The 23,028-nt window shown below is 42.0% G+C and overlaps 1 protein-coding gene across 2 annotated transcripts in view; it reads right to left on the bottom strand.

Annotated features, from left to right (window-relative positions):
* Positions 1 to 15,715, bottom strand: part of LOC112569391 (protein NDNF-like) — a 54,739-nt gene extending 39,024 nt beyond the window's left edge. Inside the window, exon 1 of one of the 2 annotated variants that reach the window (XM_025247189.1) lies at positions 15,462 to 15,715. Coding sequence is in view for 1 of the 2 variants with exons in the window: in XM_025247182.1 (XP_025102967.1) it covers positions 8,894 to 8,901 (8 nt within the window). In the remaining variant the exon portion in view is untranslated. Of the gene's footprint in view, positions 1 to 8,893; positions 9,703 to 15,461 lie in introns of those variants that run through there. The other variant, XM_025247182.1, reaches the window with a different exon arrangement.
* Positions 15,716 to 23,028: the final 7,313 nt, after the last annotated feature.

Consider the following 23,028-nt stretch of genomic DNA (forward strand, 5'->3'; position numbering starts at 1 on the left):
AGCTTCCTCTGGCAGCAGCAGCGCCATGCAGTGACTCAAAGTCATCATAGAGCTCGATAAAAGCTTTCTCCAAAAGCAACATTCCGTTTTGGACATATGTCAAAGACAAAATAGCAGCAACACTCAGCCAAATGTTCTATCGACATCTAGAAGCCTCGATGAGTCGTTGGTTTGTGCCGCTCAAGTCTGGGCAGTCGACATCACATGGGGCAATAGAGCATCCACATGTCGAACTTTGGAATTGTTTCAGTAGGAGTGGCAACATAACCAGGCGACTCACATACCCTGCGTCAACGATATACGGGTGAAAATTTCGATGAGTTAGACACCAAGTAAGCAAAGTAAGCAGCTGACCGTTTGCTAGTCATCCGCTACCGAACAGTCTTCAGAGAACACTGCTATAGTTCTCGTGACTTCTTTCTTTTTCTTGCTTTGAAGAATCTTTATTTAGTTTCTTGAAATTTTGGTCAAGGCACTGCTTCGTGACCGGTGTTGACAGCTGCTGTAACCAGCGCCTTTCTATGCGACACCCTGATCCCTCCTACCCCTCCATCTTGATCTTTTTCAACTCACGTGCTTCAGCCTGAACATGAAAGAGGCGGATGATCTACATTATCAAGATTTCAAGACTTCGCCTCTTTTGGTCATACGCATTATAACTTTTAGTAAGTAATAAACAGTCACATCAAGTTCAAAAAAGGCAACAGGAAAAAAAAGAAATCAGTGTAAAAGTTTTCTGTCAAATTATTAAGGAAAATACCTTAAGTGCCTCATCCCGTTCATATAGCTAACACTATTTTTGCGTGAGCTGATTGTTGCATCCTATGGACACATCATACTGAACTTCTTACACCTAGAAAATTGTTTGCAGAAACACAAGAAAATTGCGAAATTAAACGACTAATCGCAAAAACACTCGCGCATCCATCTGCTCATTCACGCAGACACTCACACGCACCAGCACACGTGAACGACTTCCATTGTCTTCAGACTGCTTCACTGTGCACTGGCTACAGCTCCATTGTATGCGAATTATCGCTCTAAAACACAGTGTGAGAGAGAGAGAGAAAGAGAGAGAAAGAGAGGTATAGAGGACTCGGAGGTGTTGGTGGAAGACCTAAATCTTGGTTTTCCGTACAACGGTCTGCCGACTCCACAGTTTGTCTCTGGTTCTAACAATAATAAAGCTATCAGGAAGGTCAGGGTGAGGGAACCAGTGCACACTTTTAGCACAGGTCCTGTCGATCAATGGGGGAGAGGTGAACAGGTGCACTTCATTTCTTCAGATAAACGTCTGCACGGAGTCCGAGTTCGGAATCTACAGTTTGTTTGTTTTTTTCCCTCTCACTTCAACATTCATCGACGAAATAAACGGATTCATTCCTTAAATACTTTTGATCTTCTCTCGCTGAAAGATGCATCAAACATTTGCACAACTATGCAGGTGCTTCGTGCAGGTAAGAAAAAAAAACCCTGTCAGAATCTTTTCTCCTTGAAATATTCGCAATAGTATGACAACCCACAGAGACTTTTTTTTTCAGATGCTAAGTGACCCTCCATTATCAAACGTCGTTTGTCAAAGAGAAATGACTTCTAAGACCTGCTGGTGGCTTCGATTTGTAATGCGATTCCTGCTACAAGCAGACCCACTGAATGTCATTTACTGAGTCCGCCACTGCTTTCTCAATCTATTCATAACCATATTGCTTTTTTATGACGAATATAGAAGTCTGTGGTTACTTGGCTACAGCAACACAGAGAACTCTACGGTTTTCCTCCGACCCGAGCCCCCGGGCCCCATTAACACTGGAGGTGTGCGGCCTACCCACTCGCTGTAACAGCCGTCTGCATCCACCTTCCCCCCGCTGGCGTCATTAAGGGAACTGCCAGGTGAAGGGATAAGTACACCTGTACGCTTCTAGTAAGAAACTAGAAATGATGTGTTGTGTACATTAACACTTCACAAGGTCAGACAGCGTAAAGCAGGCATCTGAATTGTAATAACATGGAAATGAAAACAGATCTTAATTAAGCAGACATCATCATCGTCCAAGGTACACAAGCCCACTTCTGGGGCCGTAGTTATGAAGCGACGGTAAGTCGTTTCCTCGGGGTAAAATCGGAAACTCGAGGAAAAGCGTCGTTTGGTAGTTACGATGCGATACCCAGAATTAATGGACACTTCGTCACTTTTTTTAATCCCGGAATTTTTTATTTATTTTTATTTTTTATTTATTTAATTTTTTATTATTTTTTTATTTATTTATTTTTTTTATTTTTATTTATTTTATTTTTTTTTAGCCACCGCTTCATAACTACAGCTCCAGGGGTTTGGACACCACTTTCTAACTTTAGAAAAAGACGGTTGTCCTTGAGTTCCCCAGGATGCACCAGGACAACGACGTATCCCTGATATCCCCCTCTTATCCACCAGTCCCTTTCCCCCAATTTTTTTTTTAGTATTGCGATTAGTCCAGAGCAGACAGTGACCAAATTCTGCGTCAGAAAAGATTTTCATTATTCGTGCTAATGAAGTTTGGTACTAATCGAGGCGCAGCCATGTAGTTTAGCTCAAGGTCTGTTGCCCTAACCACATGCTTACCAAGCTAACCTGATACTAGGCAATGGTCCTTCAAGCAAAAAAAGATTGTTTTCGCTGGAGCCTGGGAAATTCACTGAGCCAAGCACCGAGTAACTTGCCAATGCCATTAACCTGTTGAAGCTTGCCATGCTGGAAAAAAGTTTCGGACGGTAATGACTAGTTTTAATTATGGTTGTTGTCTTCGCACAAGGAGAGGAATTAATCGTTCCTGTGCATCTGAACTATCTACTTTTATTACTCTTTTCTTTAAAAAAAAAAAAAGGCAAAAACGGAGCTACATGTCGGGGGAGGAAGAACAGCAGTATAGAGGTATAAACAGGTTTACATTGTTACTGCCTCATCCATAAACTGTTTGAATGAGCCGAAACATATTTAGACAAACCCATTAGAACTTGAAGAGTATTATGCTACTTGTCTCTAATTTCTGTAAGCCATACTAACAGTAAACTCTGTCCCATTCCCATGTTTGCCTCCACTCACACCTGCTGTTGCCTGTTGTTGACATGAACGCCCCCTAACGGCGATTTACTACCAGGGGTGCAGGTGTAGCAATAATACACAAAAGTAAAGAAGTCTGCTTTTAAAACAATTTTAAAAAGCGTCTGGAGAACTTGTACTTGGCGCGCGATCATGATCCATGTTTACTTTGCTAATTACAAGAGTTTTTAACCCTTGTGTTTTCATTAACTGTTTCTAAAGTAAAAAACGAACACAAAATAATAATTTTCTGTGATTTCGACCACCTTTTCATTATTCTCAGTTATGAACTTCTTAATTTAAGTAATCAGAAACATTTCTTAGCTTTAGTCTGAAATCAGACCCTTTTACATCGCTGTCATAATTGGTTTACATTTATTATTTATTTGTATTCATGTATTCATCAAGAGGCGCACTTATGATTATCTTTGTATTGCTATCAAATACTAAGAAAATTCTCTTTGTTACTTTTTCTCTTCATTCCTTTCTAACTTACTCTCTATCAGTTTGTCTTGTTCCCCAATGTCATTAAAACACCGAGCTTTGCAATAAAGAAAACATACTTCGTTCAAAGTCTTTGAACACAGTGGCATGTGTTTATCTTATCACCCATAGCTCGAGTCACAGTGATAAGGTTTCACATGCTATCTGTCGAGAAGGCCTTCGGTGAAATATTTCCCATGTTATCACACTAAACGCAGACCACAATTATGTTTTTTCTTGCTATCAACCACACCATAGGCTTTACAGACGTGTTGTTTACAGTTAGATATCAATCAAGCTTTTGCCCGCAGTACATCCACCTATCCAGAAAAACATAGGTTTACGGGTACATAAATCATTGTATACATTACTTGTCCATGATACATACATATGAACGAGTAATAATATTTTCGTCAAATATTTCACACGGTCAAAAAAAAATAAGAAAAGGGCAAGTTATTCGGAGGAGGTGAATATGGTGAACATTACACAGAGGCCGAGGGGTATCTAAAGTGTAACTTAACATTAGAGGTGGTATATTTCTGCCGAAGACTTCCCAGCACCCATGTATCAGTGTGAATGATTGGCCACCCGCAAACATTGACGTCAAGTGCGATTACGGGTAAGCTGTGAGCTGATGTATGGAGGGAGCCCCGGTGGCAGTTTACGAGGTGTCTGACACAGCCAAGACAGAGCAAGAATGCAATTCAATGTGCGTTAGATTAACAAAAGAACTTAAGTGTCAAAATAGACATACATAAAATGCATGCACAATGTGCGCTTGCACGCGCGCGTGCGTGCGTGGATGCGTGAGGTAACTGTATTCGTGCATTCGTCTGTCAGTGCAGCGTGCACAGAAAAATTCAAAACATCCCTCAGGTACCTGGGTACCATTACGTCGCCAAGACTCCAGCCAATGAGAAAGCCGGGTCAGTATGCTAATTAAGCGTATTTTATGGTCATTGGTGTGACGTCATAGTTTCGGTCTTTCTCTGCACGTGATGACCTGCATGGGTTATTACCTCGACAACGTAAATGAAGTATCAGGTCGTGGCTCGGTCTAGTCATTTGACAAAATAAATAAATAAGACTAGTAGACCTAATAGACATATAAATATCCCTCTTACACGATAGAGTGAAGAAAGGCCAGAAGCAACACACCATATTTACAATGACTAATTTCTCGCCAGACTGAAGCTGCATGGTTCAAGTCTCAGAAAAACATCGTATAACGGAAAAAAAACACGATGTTCCCAGAGTCCATGGCTCTTCAGGCCGAAATATTGTGTGTCGACCTTGATTTTGACGTACACCTACCACGGATGATGTCGGAGTATTTAGGGATGAGGGGAAATGTCAGGGGTTAATTTATCTACTTATCAACATGCACTCGGATCAAGAAGGCTGTTTTGACCCTTCTTACTTACCCCCTTCTCTACCCATGTTCGCGCTCTCAGCAAATTTAGATAACAAACAAGGCAGAGCTGGCATTTGCTTCCACCACTCGCCTCATAGCGCAGACCCACTTTTTGTCCTTCTCCTGCTGCGTGCGTTTCTTCATATTACCATTCCAGAAAAAATGGGTTACGAAATACAACTAATGGAAAGAATTGCACTGCCCACGCTGGAAATCCCGAATCACTCGGGGCATTTACGAAGAAAAAAATACTCACACACTCCCACGTAATCCAGATTTTCCGAATTCGGATCAAGTTTTGTAAGTCTTATCAGGATTCGTGGAGACCAACGATTTCGGGGGTTAAAAATATGACCCTTAGAATTGGTAGGAGCAGAGTTTTCATTATCAACTATGGTTTTTACCGGTTATTTTGGTAAACTTTTATGAATCGTTACTTAAGTTTTGTATCAGCCAATGGCAGCTTAAAGATTTATGGATAGTGTGATGACAAAACTTCCTCTACTAGTACTTGTTTGTCTTGTATTGATCTTTAGTTATTCCTTCTCGTTAAAAAAATTCTTTCTCTTGAAAAAGATGTCCGTAAAAATCTTGATTTAATTAAAAAGCAAATTCACACAAACTGAATAATACTAAAGAGCGTAGACTGTACGGTTTTATCCCATTTTTATATACACGGTTAAATAATATTGACGGGAACATAGAAGTAAACAAAAAGCAATGCAGCTCTCATTAAGTTTATATATGTATATAAACTGAAACGTGTAAAGCCGTTGCTTGCATTGTAACACATCCATGCACCGACTGCGTAAGAGTGCTTCTGCGTGGGCTTGTACACGAGGGCGCCAACATTTGCAATCGTGATTTCGGTAGTTTCATGTTACCACCACCATCCCACCATCACCACCACCATCCGCCAACCCCTCTACGAACACCTCAAAGTTTCACGCCACCCCATCCCCCACTCCTCCACTCCACCTCTCCTTCCTTTGTCCACTCGCGACGTCAGCAATGACTCACGGCCCGAGGGACTGGCTACTCGAAAAACAAAGCATTGGACACAACAGGTCACAGATGCAAATAGGCGACTGAGCCCTGCTGGACGTCTCCGATGAGCATCACGAAAGGTCAAAGTGCGGTCATTTACGGACCACCCATCCTGTCCTCTTGCTCTCTCTCTCTCTCTGCTAGTTGAATGCATCTGCGGCCAACTCCGGGAGTAACGATGAGTGGGCGAGTCGTTGATGACCTTACGTGATGATTGTTATCGATTGCTGTTTCCTGTGCGAGTCGAAGAAGGGTCGTCAGCCATTCAGGGGGCAGAAGGGAGCGCTGCCATACGTCTGCCAGCACGTTTGTCAAGAGGTCTTGGGGTTGTCTAGACGTCTGACCACACGGTCGTGCCTGAAATGATCGTTTAGTCATTACAGGCTTCTAATGATCACTGGAAAGACCGGGTTATTTTCCTGGTAATTCCTATTGTTATTTGCAGGATCACGATGTGGGGCCCTGGGGTGGGAGGAACTCTCCAACGTTTTCTTGGTAGTCAAATATTCCTTTTTCTTTGTTTTTGTTCTTTTATGTCAACTCTTTAAAACTTTTCTCTGCGTCTGAAATAAGTATCACAACGGCACCCCCCCCCCAAACCCCCACACGTTCACTTGACTAACTTTGTCCCAGCTGTTAGGAAGGTTTTTTTTCAAGTTAAAAAAGAATAATCCAAGACGGCGAAATATCTCACTTCGTCTTCAAGCGGCTTTTTACAAGGACACCCACAGCACTGCCTCAAGTCCGTCTGAATTCAGTGAACCACTCACTCTAGCCTGAGGTGAAAGCACGGAGTCTCCGTTCCCCTCCCCCCCGGGACCCTAACCCCGCTCCGAACCGGCAGCGTATCTGTGGCATGCACTACGTCCTCGCCTTATCTTCATATCGCACGAGGCACGGCGGAGAGAGTGTGCCCCCATCGCGACAGACAGTCAGACAATGATGCCAGACCTCCATGTGATCCTCACCACACCACCTCCTCCATCGCCTGTGATTGACTGACTGAACCGCCCGCGCGCCCTCCGTCCGACGTAAGCAACAGGTGCTGCATGATGCCCGAGTAAGCGGTCAGCACGGACTGCACGATGACCAGGGAGCGTTTCCTCTCTCCTCCATCACTCGTCACCCCCCCCAAAAAAAAAAAAAAAAAAAAAAGAAGAAGAAGAAAGTTCAGCTACGACTGTAACATTTTATACAACCAGCCATTTCTGGAGTGATTTTTGCGGTGTAGAGATAGTGTGGCTGCGCTTGTGAGAGCCGGGAGGAGGACTCCCTGCCTCCATCACCACACATGTCTGTGTCGCGTCTCAGGGGTGGTGCTTGATAAGGCCCCCATGGCACAGCCTTGAGCCGTGAAGGCTGCCTTTAAACTGTCAGAACTATCAGATGACCCCGGCCGTGTGTACGGCAACGTTTTTAGGTCTACTACCCTCCATGCTTCATCAGTCCTTTCCTAAGTTCACACTCTGACATTTTTTTTGCAGAGTGTACGTTGCGTGGCTTCTGCAAACATACCTACATGTATACTTTTAAAAATGGGCGGGAAAACTTCTTATGCAGCAATATTTTATTTCTCGTAACTGTTTTCAAAAAACAGAACCACAAACTGAAACAGTTTCACTGAAACATGGTGAGCACCCTACTGGTGATGTTGAGAGCAGTCGTGTGCAAGCCATGCGTTTAGAAGCCAAGCAGTTCCCAGTCTCACCAGACAGACTGCCTTCTGATTTCGTTCGGCGAGAATACATCATCGAGTATTTCAGACTTACGGAATATACTTTATTGTTAAACGCTTCTATTGATACACACGTTGCAATGGGTAAACACAAACGTACTTTAGCACTTTGTGATTTTAGAAAATAAAAACTTGCATTGATACAAAGGCCTGCGCCGCTAATATTCCTTCTTTGTTGTGCATTGTTTCTCGAAATGTTTTTTTAAACCCCGCCATTCACTATAAGTTTTAAAAATGAGGTGGGAGGGAAAGATAACAACGTTTGGGATTAGGATATTAGAATAAGTTTTCCTGACGATTAGGGGATTAGGAGAGTAGAAATGTTTGCTAACGGATAAGAAAGTACAACATGTTTGCCTGACGGATGAGTTACAAAATGTTACGCCTAACGGATAATAAGTAGAATACAACAGTTTGTCTAACGGATTAGGATAGTACAAAATGTCTGAAGGATTCGGCTTTTTTTTTTCTCCTACGTGTCTGTCTGACCACTTGCTATGTCTACTGTCTTCTGTTACTAAACTTATTGAAATACTCGAGTACAAGTCTGTCTTAATGTGCGTTGCCATACTTTTACGCGTTTACTTGTTTGTGTGTGTGTGATAAAGGGGGGAAAGATAGCCAAAAAAAGACATTCAAACTTAAAGAATACTTTAGTGAAACCACGACTACGCCACGGATAATTCAGCAAAAAAACCATGCTTGTCAGAAAGTGCAGACTGGATAACTGATAAGGTCGCTAATCCACGAATCAAGTTTCTGATTAAGCCTGATTAAGTGATATAAAATGTATAAATACATAAAACTATCTAGAAAGATTAACTTAAATATCGTTCGATGTGACTGAGCAGCTTACCGGAAAAGAATACAAAATACCGACGACAACTCTATACCAGACAATGATGTTGATGTTTTACCGACTCGCCTGCTTAGTTTACAACCTCGATCGGTAGCAGCAACTTCGAGTCTGTCTAGACACTTAACAACGAATCTTACATAATAAGGTTTTATATAATAAGTGTAACAACGAGTCTGTCTAGTCATGTAACATTGAGTGTGTCTAGATATGTCATTGCAGCAAATGCAGCTGCGGAGCTGTGCGCAGTCATCCACTGACACCTGTGACACCTACCTGTTCATGTGTTCCACCCGGGAAAGCGCGACGGACTGTAAAGGCACGGGTGTCCGGCCAGACGCCAGCGCGGCGCGGGACTGGTCATGGACATGCACAAGACCAGCAGGTCCGGGACAGCTTGGTCAGCGTGCATCCGCGTGCGACCACCCTTTGAAGTCTGGCGTCCCAGTCGCCGCAACCACCAAGCAGCCACAGTCCGGGGAAGCAACTCTCTTGTCGGCGACGTCACATCCTCTCGGCCCTCTCCTCCTTTTTCCTACCCCACCACCTTCCAGCAACTATGTCAGTCGATCCGGGAAACTAACTGCTTACAAAGTTGAAGAAAGGTTCCCTCACGCACGAGAAACTCGTCTTCTGGAGAAGCCAGCGGTCTGCGAAGAACTAACGTATCACACGGTTGTGGGGTCGGGGAGCGGGGAAGCTTGCACTGACGAGGGATGTGTCGGCTTGAGGGGGGTGGGGGAGGAGAAGCTGGGGTGGTGGGTAGTGTCGGGATGTGTGTCTGTGTTGTAGGGGAGGGTGGAGAGGACGTCTATAGTCAGGATGAGGGTAGACAGAACAACGACGTAGAGACGGAGCGCCAGCCAGGCAGACAGCCGGCCGGCCACACGTGGACGATCTGCCAGCGTTGACTCTGCGAGCGATACCGTGCCACTTGCTGCCTTTTGCCATGCGTGAATAGTGGGAAGGGATGCAAGCTCGCGCCGTCAGCGCGGAAAATCGGTCACGTGACCTAACGAACGGCTCCCCGCAATCCCTCCAACCCTCTTCCCCGAAATGGCGGTCTACCTAATTCGCTAAGATGTGCTGTCGTCTCTTCAGACTTACCTGAAGAATGGACATCTGTTAATCTCACGGTAAGAAGGCTTAAAAGGACATGCCAGTTGTGGATTGAACTAGGTTTCTTGTAGGTATACCCCTATTCCGAATGATGATGATGATGATGATGATGATGATGATGATGATGATGATGATGATGATAATAAAATCAAAACGCACTAAGAGAAAAGAAGCGAGAAAGCAAGAAAGAAAGAGGATGAAGTGAGAGCTAAAGGAAGAGAGAGAGAGACGCCATTAGCGCGGATCCAAACTCAGCGGAAAAGTTGAAAGCACCATGTTTATCTAAGAATACTGTTCTTGGCAAACTGCCTTCTTATGGAGAAGATGAAGAGGGCCGAATGAAAGATAGTAGGCTACGATATCTTTACATCTAATGTGTAAAAGGTACATGTCTTTCAGATGCATGCTGTAATTTTATGGTAACCATAGCAATGAAAATGTCACTACAGCACGATGCCCCAAATACTCACTCTACATGACTTACTTTGAAAAAACTTAACATTTCTAATACATTTGTTTGTAGCAATGCACAAAATTGTTTGCTTTTGTTTTCTGTGGTATTATCCATGACCAACATGAATAAGAGTTTCTTTTTCGTCCCACATTAACACATTTTCTTTGGCTTCACTGTCCGTAATCCCTTCACGAGAGAGCTGGAGAATCTACTGCTAACGGTGAAGGTGAACAAAAATCTTTTTTTCATAACAATTATTCTGAAGTATTCATCCAGCTCCAGGGCCTTCGGCTGCGTCTCGATAATATTGGCAATCCGAGCAAGAAATTCTATTTTCTTTGTAGACTGAGTTACAGCCGCTATCTAATTCAGCTCAGCCTCCCACCCCAGCACGCAGGTACCCGAGAGATGATATCATTGTCTTGAGCTCAGTATTGGCAGCCTCCTAAGAGTGCAGAGTGCGAGCTTCACGGATCCACATATCTCTCGAACACGCTCGGGGCACCTCCGCGCAGCTTCCGTTACCGTTCTCCTTCGGGCTGTTGGCACGAGAAATAAAAGAAGACCAACAGTCACTTCAAAAGGAGAAGCTTAACTGCTTTCTTTTGTATGCGACAAGAGTCAGCGACGAGAACTTGCGCAAGCTGCTTTTTGTTTGTAGCCCTTAAACAAAAGGTCAACCTCACCGTTGATGAGATGAGGAGGAAAGCGCAAGACGACACAACCAGAACCACGACGACAACTGGAGGGAGTCATGTCAATCAGTAGATAGATACAATACATTAAACCTGTATCTTCTCACGAAAGTACAAGTAGGCAATCTTCAGCTGTGCAAACGCATCTGCGGTGTAGGGAGGAGATTGTCTGGCTAAAGGGCGCGAGGGTTTGAGTCATAATCCTCCTAATGGTTCTCCACAGCAGCCACGGTGTCGCCTCCGAGTCTGCCATCTACATTTCTGCTTTGTTTGCTGCTCGCAGACAGGGGAGGCGGGCTATTTCCGGCTAAGTCTGTCCAAGTCGCCTCTGGTCTCTGAATGTTACCGCCATGGTCATCGATGGCCATTAGGAGCGGTCAAGATGTCGGCGTGTGGACACGTTTACAATGCTTGCTTCAGCATGAATCACCACAGCCTGTGTCCACAGATACTGCACACACTTGTGGCCACGCTTTCTCTTGTACGTGTTGTCTCAGTGTTTGTCCAAATAAGTCTCTGTAAGGCTGTCTGTGAGAGAGAGTGAGTGTGTGTCCATTGAGTATATTTATTTGTTTGTTCGTTCGCATGTGCTGACCGTATGCGTTATGCATCGTTTGCGCGATTTCTTTTCAAATCCGAAAGAACAATTTTGTTAAACTTTGTCGGCCACCTCACCCTTAAATATTAGCCTCCTGTAAAAAATCTTGACCGCTCATTAATGTTGTGTATATGGGCGTTCCTGCAAGCAGACCTGAACATATCACAAATCCTACATTCTCCAGCCTAAGAATAACACTTGAAAATAGGAAAATTGTTTTTATCTTGTCAAATACTGAATTTTAATTTTTTTAAAACATAACCAACACTTACGTGTTTTAAAACTACTCGGAATTTATCCTTCTGAGAACTCTGCCTCTTCAGACAGTTTTTCGCGCCATTTGGGTATGTAGCTTTAAGTGTAAAAACTTAAAATATTTTAATTAGCTGAAGAAACAACGAGTCAACGAGTCAAAATGTCAAATTTATGACTGCAGCTTTTGCAGCATAATCAAAACAAGTAATACGTTTCCTTATCAGATTGCTTCACAAGCATCTTAATTTACTGTAATTTAAAAACAAATTCCACAATTACAGAAGTGGGGATAAAAGATTTGTAAAAAAAAAAAAGAAAGCTGTTTTGCGGAATGCCACTCAGATATTTGTTTGGATATTTCATTGGTCGGCTCTAAAGTTGTCGGCTTATTCTGCTGGGGATACAGATACTCCTTATCTGGATACGATACTGGATACGAGAGATAATCATCTGCTTCCTCGCCTACACAACACATTTGAAGGTCTTTTTACAGTGAGAGCCAGAACTGTCAAAGACCTGGCAGATGGAATCCATGATGCAGTCCCTCCGTCTCTCACACACACAATGAGCAGTGGCCATGAAAATATGACAGTGAAGCTGACAAAAAGCTAAAATATTTAGGAATGTGCTTTTCAACCTTTTATGTGGTTTTGAGCAAATCAGGCATGAATGGACAAAGTAATAGAAATCTTACCAGCTCTAAAATAATTCGCGATGTACCTGGAAACTTTGATTTTCAGGTAAAACCAGAAAATGTCTCGTCTTTGATGTAGGTTTTGTACTATCCTTTTTTGTTCACTGCTGGAACCCTCTGCTCCCATGTTCTAATGACTGAATCAGTGATATTAAAGCTGTCAAGTGCCAAGTCTCTCTCTCTCTATCACAAAAGCTTGCAACTTTTTTGTTCCGACTGATTTACTAAAAACGTACAAGTCATGAAAGGTTTATCGACGGATAGACTCTGCATTTGGTTTATCACTTATTATGAAGTGCAAGCCACTTTTTTTCTTTGTAATCAACCAAGCCAAAATATTCTTCAGCTTGTGTTATTTTCATACATGCGAAGTGCATTTAACAATGCGGCATTGCCGCCGTGTCTGTCATCACATGTAGACAGATAGGTGTGCAAGATGTCCAAGAGCAGGTCTGCAAGGAAAGACAACCTATGTAACAAAGAGAAGCGGGAAAACAGTTCTTTTCATCAGAGACTGAGTTTCCCCGCCAAACGTCACCTTCAAGCAAGGCGTCTTTCATCGTTCGTCTCCAGTCGACGTGAGAGACGAAATTTACGACGGCGTTGAAAAGAAGAAATCTCTTTTATGCCCATGCGCGTAGACACAGCGCGCGCAAACAATGCTGGACCGACAGCCTCTGGAGACAAGTGTAGCAGGGTCGTCGTCTCCAGAAAGCCGTCTTTCACCTTCCCGCTATCTGAAGCATGATGTGCCGACAGAAATTCCTCTAAAAACAACATCAAACATTCACGGGCGTGCACCCACGCAAGCAGACTCTTTCTCTCTTTCTCACTCTCTCGTGCGCAGTCATCATAAGAGGAAACATTTGCTCTCATTCAACATCGTTTTCATTGCTGCGATGTACTTTTCTTCTGCTACTCTCGTCCTTGCCATTTTTGCTCAACGTTCATTCACCCATTGTCTTCTGTTTAATAATTGACTTGGTGGTTTGCCGAGTGGGTAACACATAGGTGGCTAAATGCTTCTGAAAGTTATTTTCAGATTACACTTGGGTGAATATTGCAAAAAAAAAAAAAAAGACAATTTTGTTCGTTGAGGGTAAGGGTGGGTGGGTCTTAACTCTCGAAAGGAAGGTAAAAGATTCGAATTTTCTCTTGCGATGTACAGGCCAAGTCTGTCTATTTGTCTATATTGATGTAGATGATGATGGTGATTATTTTTTTTTTTTTTTTTTTATTTTTTCGGTGTTGTTCTCGATCATCTCGACAAGCTGCAGTGGTCTGAGTTGGGCTGCGTGATTTTTTTTCTCCACGGATAAAATCCCCCGTACTTACCCTCTGAAAAATTGAAGCCGCTATAAAAAGTACGTGAGCTCCCACGCAACCGGCCAGTGGACTTCACGCCGAGCAGTTGGAAATGAACATATGTTGAAAAGATTCGCACTCAGTCCTTATGGAATTGCTTCTATTAAAAGATCATAATGATGCAAAAGATGCCAATTTTTTTTTACTTCGCCACATTTAGCCACGGGTGAAAACGCACCCAGCTGGCCTTTCTCACAGAGGAAGTGACTCTTGACCCTAGCAGCCGGCCAGAACATGATTTATCAGCTCCGCGTGGGTGGCTTGTGTCAGAAAGGAATGACAGAAATGAAAGGTATAGTTTTTGGAGCTTGATCGCATTAATTTTTTTCTGAGAAAGTGATATCGTTCTAATTGATTTTTTCGTGTTGTTACCTCTATATTTAATACATCAGTAAAACACTGAATGTTTAAACATATCAGTATTATTAACTAACTTTTTCGGCTTTTCGCACAAACTAATGTTACATCGCACCTTACATAAATTTACTGAAAAAAAAGAAACTATCCACAGTTTCTGGACAATATGCTATCGTTCATGTTTACATCAAAACAAAACAAAATGCGAAGGTCGCCTGTTAAGTAGACCTTGTTTACTAACGTGAGCCAAAATCTGCGGATGGCAAAGAAAACTAAAGGTGGATCCAATAAGCAGCAGGTTTATTGTTGGCCTCACCGGCTCACCTGCATGCTACTACTCCATCAAGACACGCAAGATATAAACATGCCATTAAAGAACTTTTTTTTAAAAATAAAGTCGCGAACATTCTATTTTTCATCATTTGTGTTTGTACCACACTTCCAGCCAAGGTTTGTTGGCTGGCAACGATTGTCAGGAACGACGTTTGACCCGATCCAGAGCAGACCTGGCTCTCAGTCTGTCGTCTGCAAGAGTGCGAGGTCTGGCGGCATTGTCTGAGACCTGTTCACGTCTTGAATACTCGTCTAGTTCTCGCGAGAGTACGAGGTCTGGCGGCCTTGTCTGAGACCATTCTGTTCACGTCTTGAATACTCGTCTAGTTCTCGTCTAGTTCTCGCGAGAGTACGTGGTCTGACGGCCTTGTCTGAATACGGTGGTTGTGTCCTACTTTGTGTCGAATACTCCATTGGTCACCTACATTTCCAGAAAATTTGTCGTTGGGCGCAAACTATAGTCGTTTATATGTCATACACATGATGGAGCTTACAGACAGACAGGCTACAAATCTTGGCAAAAAATTGAATTATAAGGATTTCAACTCTTTTCGTGTAAAACATCAGGATATGAGAAATAATCGAGGCACAGATACAGTACTACCTTTGGAACCTCTGTGTGTGTGTGAGAGAGAGAGAAAGAGATGGAACAAATGTTTGCTCCGAAGCCGAATTCCTGTGTCATATTATCTACTAATGAATACCTATTGCTGTATGTCTTCTAAGTGATGAAAATGTCCCGCAGAAAACGTTCTGTTATGAGTCTTCTTGTGAACGATACGGAATACAACAGCGACAATAGCAAAGAAATGCAAGAGAGAAGAAATATTGTTTAATTTTTTAAAACAAAACAATTCATGTGGTCACGACAGCGAAATATCCTGCGATATCTAGCACATGTCTACGAATGCAACATTTCTAAAAGTGGGCAAGGGGTGAGATGAGGTGCACGAAAACAAAGCATGAAAACTTACCCTTCTGACGATAAACTGAGATGTCCCTTCCACACCGGGATCAGTATCACTGAGTAGTGTTTTCAGCACACAACTGCCTCCCGGGGGCATTCCTGCCGCACCTCGAGTGTCTGCCCCATTTGAAGATTGCGTACGGTTCTCAGCATCGAGCCTCCAGCATACCCTAAATAGGATTTATAACCAACACATATTTTCTCAAACATCGAGGCATAAATCCTCAAATATTTTAAAACATTCACAAGAATCACTGTGGTGGCCGTTATTTGCGGTACTGAGGTACTGTGGCAACTCTCGTCCTTATCTTACTTGTGAGCGCATGGGCGTGCTTTTGTGTATAGATATGTGACACTATGAGCTTTTTAATGTGCTATACAGCATTTGCAGTTCTATAGAAATCCCGTTAACGGATGTTTTTTTTTTTTAAAGAAGATAAACAGTTCTGTTTAGCCAACGAATCGGATTTATGATTCTACCTAATTGTGTACGACTGCACAGGTGAAAATTGTTTTTGTAGGCCAAGAGCTCTGCACTCATTATTCGGAGTTGTAGGTTCTATCTGTGGTAATATTAATCTTATTTTTCTTTCTCGTGTTATCTAAAGCTTTTTTATTCAAGCAAACATCTCCTCCGAAAGTAGGCACGCCCAGATTGGGCCAGTGTTAAAAACATCGGCTCTGACCTTAAATAAAATGTACGTGATGCTTCGTTAAAAGCTGGAGAAAAGCTGGCTTTATAAAAAGAAACACGTATCTTTGACACTCACGCGGCAAAAAGCCTAGTTAAATCTTAGCCTAGACTAAGAATTTCCTTTGAAGTCCTAGATGAAACTCGCTGGATCGAAAGCGAGGTTCAAAGCCTCAGCAAATAAAGGGTCAAATTGCATTCTTTCCTCGAAAGCTTCCTCGGTTTCTTAATCTACGTATTACTGAATCGAAATTTCACTATTCTGATTCGCAATCAAAAACACTTTAATCAGTATCAAAAAAGTATCTCAGAAATGTCACCTTTGGCAACCACTCAGAACCTCCCACTTCCCCCCTCGTGGTGTTGTTGCAATGCGGGAGTCTGCCGGGCTTAACCACAGCAATCATAGAGTAACCACTTGTTCAGTATGAAGGTGGGTACAGTCCAAGGTATTTCCATATCGAGCTTGGAGAGGACCGAGGGACGGAGGCAGGAGGGAGGGCACTATACTTCAAGCATTATGCATAGGTTCCAAATTCTTGCACTCCGCCGCTTGAATTCCGTATTGCGGATGGGACCAGACCCCGAGTGCACCAGTGATCTCCAAGTGTACAACTTCTGTGGTGTGTGGAGTGTTTTTGCTCTGATTACACCTCGCTCCGTTTATTGGTTTTTGGAACCTGCAGTCGCGGAGCAGCCGTTGAGATCAAGCACCAGGCCAGCTGGCACACTGATTTACAATCAACACCTTAGATTACCTTTCAGATTACCAATCAGCTTCGAAATTTAGCAGCCCTCTGGTATTTCCTTATTGCGATCTTCCTATTTTTTGCTTATTTTAAACGTTATTTCGCATCTAAACTGGGGGCTTTAACCTAATAATAATACACAAACAATGTTTTTCTAATATATATCTAAAGCGCAGAATGAACGAATCAACCTGTAGGTTTTCAAAAAAGCTTTATAAAGATCTCAAAGAAAGACAACATACAGCGAAGAACTGCTAACCGTCCTAAAATAATGAGTTTTCTACAATTGAGAATATTACACAGACTACAGATACATTTCCCGCACAAAGTTAGCAAAAAGAAGTTGTATAAGAAATATTTCGATGACAATTATTGAAATATTTGTTAAAGATGGTCGTGCCAGCTCCTAACACCGCTTTCGTTGTCCTAGTCGGACAGTGTGAAGCGGACTTAAGATTTCACAGGGCGAGATTTCGAGAGTAGAGAGAATGAATACTCAGCTCAATCGTCCATATATATATATACATACACATGCATATATTAAGTAAGTAACGGAGTTTCTGTATAATCTCAGCTCTCCTCCCTGCCCTCTGGACGACATTGCTTCTCAAACTTCACAGTAAATAATTCATAGTCTTTTAACAGTAAATAATTGGCGTCGATGCGGAAAGATCAGATATTACTTTCACTGGAACAAATTTATTTAACCCTTTAAGATTATGCTAACCATTCACGAGCAAACAATTGATGATTTTTACGAGATAATCGCAGAACAGACTCGATTCAATAATAATAAAAAAATGCTAAGCGATTGTTACCAATATATAAATCTTATCTCAACCGAAGCCAGCCATCTCTTTTGATAAACTTTTCATAATTTTTGAGTTTGAATTCTTTTAAATCCAAAATTGTATTATTTTCGTTCGTAGTTTCAGAAAAATATGTTTCAATGTTTGGACTACAGACGGGATGAACAGGACAATAAACAACAGATGGTCACAAAATGGAAGTATCATTACTAGCATTTATGTCTTAATGATGGACATCATTTGTCTCCGTCAGAACAGAAGGGCGATCTCATTGACGAGCGGTAATCGTGACCGATGAATGGGTCTGGCACGTGCAACAGGTCAAGTACTACTTTCCGTGAGCTCAGCTCCTCTAATGGAGCACGGGCCTGCAGAGAAAAAGCGGAATTTGGGAAAAGACCGGTCACACAGACGACTGAACGGAGACAAGATTTTTTTCTGACTGCTATTGCTTCTGGTAAACATATGTCTGGCCTGACTTGGTTGTCACACGATTTTCATTCTGCTTATTACATAGACCAAGTGCATTGAGTATTAATACCCAGGGTAAAAATCCCGCTTCGTACAAGAACTTTATTGTGATTCGGTTAGTGATAGAAAGTGCTGTTCAATTAAGAGCTATATCTCCTTGCCTTCTCGTCTACTGATGATTGTAAGGCATCGAACTGTCAGCATTGAGAAACAACAGCGAAGTATAAATAGACCTGACGTGTAACTTAGTGTCAACATGAAATCGATGACACTATGAAAGTAGCTTATCTACGTAAGCATACATATAACTGGACAAGAAAAAAAATGCTGTACAAACCTGTCTTAAGTATCTGAAACATCCACTGCTGAACATTGCTTGGCTTGGTAACCAAATCTTACCTCTCACATAAGGAGAAGAAGGGAGGAGGAACCTCCCAGTAGTGTTTTCCGTCAGTAGGTGCATGGTTCACCCGACTAACGTTTTCCAGTGTCGGTCAGAAAACTCCGCCAGCTGATTTACACGCTTGCCCTCAGATGCATCATCAGTATTTAAAGCTGCGATAAATATAGCGGCAAAATTTTCCAAGATAAAAGGTTCAGTTCGGCATTCCAAATACGCTGACACCGCAGTCAGTAAGCGATGTCGACCCGCGAGAGATTGTCACCCTCCGAGCTGTCGAGGGGATGGGTAGCGGGACCAGGGGGAGGGGAGGGAGGGTGCAAGCTATTTTAGCCACGTCCTCAGGGCAACGTCTCAGCCCCATGTCTGTTTTTTTTTTTTTTTCTTCTTCTTCTTTCTTTTTCTCTCCTCCAGCGTCTTAATGTTCCTGCGTTCTCCGCAGAGAATGCAAAGTGGCTAGTCTTGCAGTTTTAGAGTTGCAGAGTAGAGTTCTGAAGACTTTCAGGCGAAATGATTTTCTTGTAGATGAACTATCTCCCTCTCCTCCTTCCTTCCTTCCTTTCCCCTACCCCGCTTCCCAATTTTTCCCACTACCTCCCTCGGCGTCTTTGCCATAGCGCGAGAAAGTGTGAGATGACGATCATAATGTCGGCGGTGGATTTAATGTGCCAACTGCTTCTGTGACCACATTTTTTGCGTGTTTATGTGTAGTCCGACCGATAAATGCTTGAAGAAGTAGATGGTGAAACGTCTACAAGGGCTGGGGCTGGGAGCATGCCACGGGTTACTGTGACACAAAGGAGAGTTAGTCGCGGTAGGAAGGAGACCGCCAGACCCCAGAACAAAATTTCATGCTTGTGGCCTCGATTACCTCCCCGCTGCTGAGGAGTGCCTGCAGAATGTATTTGATGATTGTGTTTCCCTCGACCGCTGGAAAAAGTCATCGTAGGAATGAAGTATTTAGGGAATATTACCTCTTGCTAAAAATAAAAAAGAATCTTGTTTTGCAAAAGACTGGCATACCCTATCAACAAACGAGAGAATGTGTCACGGTGAACGACTTTCACGATTTTATCCCTTTTCTCTCAAATCATGCACAGGAAAAAGACGAACAACTTTCTGAACTGCAGGTGAACTTGATGTTTAAAATTAAAGCAGCTTCTCGTTCCACACAGCAATCTCTCTCCTTAAAATGCAAGAGTATTTGTTTGGATATGTGCAGATGTACGCTCGTGCAAACGCTCAAGACAGTATCAGGCAGTATCAGACAGTACACGTGTGTGTATCAAATGACAGAATAACAAATACTTCAAGTAGCACTGGTAGAACTTGGTGTTTGGAAGAACTTTTATGCTCAGGAATACAACAGTCAGAACTTTCCAGACAGGCATGGGTTAGAGGCGATATATAAGCCAACTTTCCTTTACTGGAACAGTGTGTGGATAGGAGCATTTGCAACCTTGTTTACAGTTCTTTAACTACATTGAGCACTGGGAGCAAATACGAACATACATATCTTCCATCCTTCCATATGGCATTCTATAGACATAATGTTTTCATGTCCTTTTGCGTGCGTCCGTGTGTGTTGTTATTATTATTGTTCTGTGCGTCCGTGTGTGTTACTATTGTTCTGTGTGTTCTTTGTCAAGTGCTTTGAGCTAACCTTTGATGGTAGGATAAAGGGCTCTATAAGTTATCTGTGTTAATTAATAATAAGAATTCAGTTCAATCAATGTTAGACATCTCATGCCTCCCTTTCTCAACCTATTCTCTTTGACACTGCGACTAACCACGATTGCCCTGACTGGTATACCTCCACAAATACATTCCATTTTCATGCAGGACGATTCAAAGTACAGTCAAAATGTTTTGATTACAACAAGAATTATCCTATGACATTTGTGCTGCTAGGCAGCAAATTGACAACTCATGTTAGAATATTTTTATTGTATCTTCTGTGCATTTCTATTATACGCACTAGAATTTTTCCCGTGCTTGGGTGACAGCGCCTTCAGCTTAGCTTGGAAAAGATTTCACCTGAAGCTCCCCTGTGAATTCAATATAAGAAAAAGCATCGATAAATTTTCGTAACGTGCTTCTTAAGTGCTCAACGGAGTATTTATATGGTTAATTTTGCTTGAGTCTGTTAATGGTGGTCTTTTCTATCTCTAGTTTGGAATTTTTATTGTGATTCGATAATTCTGTGTTCTTCAAATCCTCTAATCTTTTCTTTCGTATAATTTGGGGAATTCGTTCATTCTGTATTTTGATCGTGTGGTGTACTCTGTTGACTGTTTCAAAGCCTTTGTAACTGGATTAATTGTATTTAAAATTTGGCTTCAGAAATCTTTGGGTTTTACTAAGTGATCTTAAATAAATTCATAACACGCTACAGGCTTTTGAATTTGTACATTCTTGAAGTCTTAGAAGTTACTAATGTTGAAATCATAAAACTGTAAGTTTGTTGTTGATTTCTAATGAATACTATTCATATTTTATACACTTCGCTCCCAAATGAAATGGCAGGTGAATACTTAGTATACATTGCAGGAGCGAAGTCAAATGGAGAGAAACTCACAAAACGCACTCCCACAATTCTCCATTACTGACTGCATGAATGAACGGGGTGTGTGTGTGTGTGGGTGTGTGGGTGGTGTGTGTGTGGGTGTGTGTGTGTGGGTGTGTGGGTGTGTGTTTTCTTCCTAACGCGATCAACAAATAAAAAGTTCAATGAAAAAGCGCAGCAGTTTTCCCTCGAGACGCACGTTAATCTCAAACTCTGGTGAATTATGGGTAATAAGCATTGATATCAAAGTTTTCAAAGAAAATTTCTAAACAGAAAACAAATTTCAATAGGCTTTTCTGGGGCAGTACTTATTCTAAAAGAATATTTCTCATCTCTTGCTGCTTTTTCGGTCTGTTTTCGTTTGGGAACTCAGCAAAGAAGTGTCTCCAGTGTGTCGTCCACTTCAAAAACCACTTTCATTGGAATTTACTGGTTTATGCATAAGCCCCAAAATAGCTGTGTGCATGGAAACTGGCCACCATTATTCACCGCCCACGCTACAAGAAAGTAGCATGCATTCACTGATCATATTCTGCTGTTGGAATGAGCAATTTCCCAGAGGAACGAACTCTTGGACAGCTCGAGAATCTGAGGGCCTGATTGATTTTCGCTCTTCTGCTGAATCGCTGATAATATCTTGATTTGTTTTTCCCCATAAATAAAGATGTCAAAAACGTGAAAAGAAACACAAATTTATTTATAGTCATATTAGACTTCTCGGAGAAGATAGGAAGACATTTCAGCGGGGTTTTTTTTTCGAAGAGAAGTTAAGGCAAAGGGTTGACCCCCTCGGAAAACTTATTTAAAAGTTTTAAAGAGTTTTGCAAAGAAACTACTAACTAAATCCATCAGAGTTTATCCCAACAACAAACCCTGTTAACAAAGACATTAAGAGGGTAGCAAAAAAAAAGGGAGACTTTTAGGGATGGGTATAGGGAGGCACTAAAGGCAGTGCACATACAACTCAAAAGGGCCATCAAGGAGGGGAACGAAAAATATAACCAGAAGGTAAATGAAAATTGTGAAAAGCACAATATAAAGAAAATCTGGAAGGGATTAATCTAATGAATAGGCACCAGGGTAAACGGTGGTAAACTGGATCAGAAAACAGAAAACAAGGAGATAATCTGAATTCTTTCTTTTATCGTTTTGACCGCCATGATTTTACAGAAGATAGAAATAAGCTGAGAGAGGCGCTTAATAATGTTTTGAAAGAGGAGAGGACGATATTACCGTCTTTAGAGAAGAGAAGGTGTGCCGACAACTTCTCGAAGTGCACACTCAATTGAAGCCAGTCCTGACAAAGTAAACTTACTATCCTAAGGAGCTGTGCTGACAACTTACTTACTAACTTGTTTGTACAGCGAATAGATGTGACGATAGCTTCAACGTCGAAAGACCCATAATATGACTTATCCACTTTGTTCTAGAATGTTTCCAGATATCAGGTACATGTATGTTTTATTTTGGTTTTGTTGAAATAACGTATCTCACAGTAATTTGCTGAAAAATGTGCATAATGGTCTGTTCACTCCACGGATGACTGCGACAAACTGTTTTGGCTAATCCATGTGTAAAAGTGTCCTCAGCAATCATTCTCCCTTTTTTCAAATGTAAGTTTATTTGTAGGCAAAATAAAAGAAGTTATGTGTAGATGGCACACATATGTTATCTTTCCACCAGGCTGAACATCAGAATGTTCACATCCTGCGGTCAAAATAGATTAAAGGACAAAATGGACACAAAAGGTTGTTCAATAGAAACAGTTTTATTTATGTTTATCAAGTTATCAAGAACTGTAAAGTTTGTAATGCCATAATCAGGGGGGTGTCTTGTGAAAAGCATCCCCGTACAACAAAGCAACCGTGGCCGCCAGTAGCTTTATTGG

The sequence above is a fragment of the Pomacea canaliculata genome, linkage group LG1, assembly GCF_003073045.1.
Source record: "Pomacea canaliculata isolate SZHN2017 linkage group LG1, ASM307304v1, whole genome shotgun sequence".
NCBI lineage: Eukaryota > Metazoa > Mollusca > Gastropoda > Architaenioglossa > Ampullariidae > Pomacea > Pomacea canaliculata.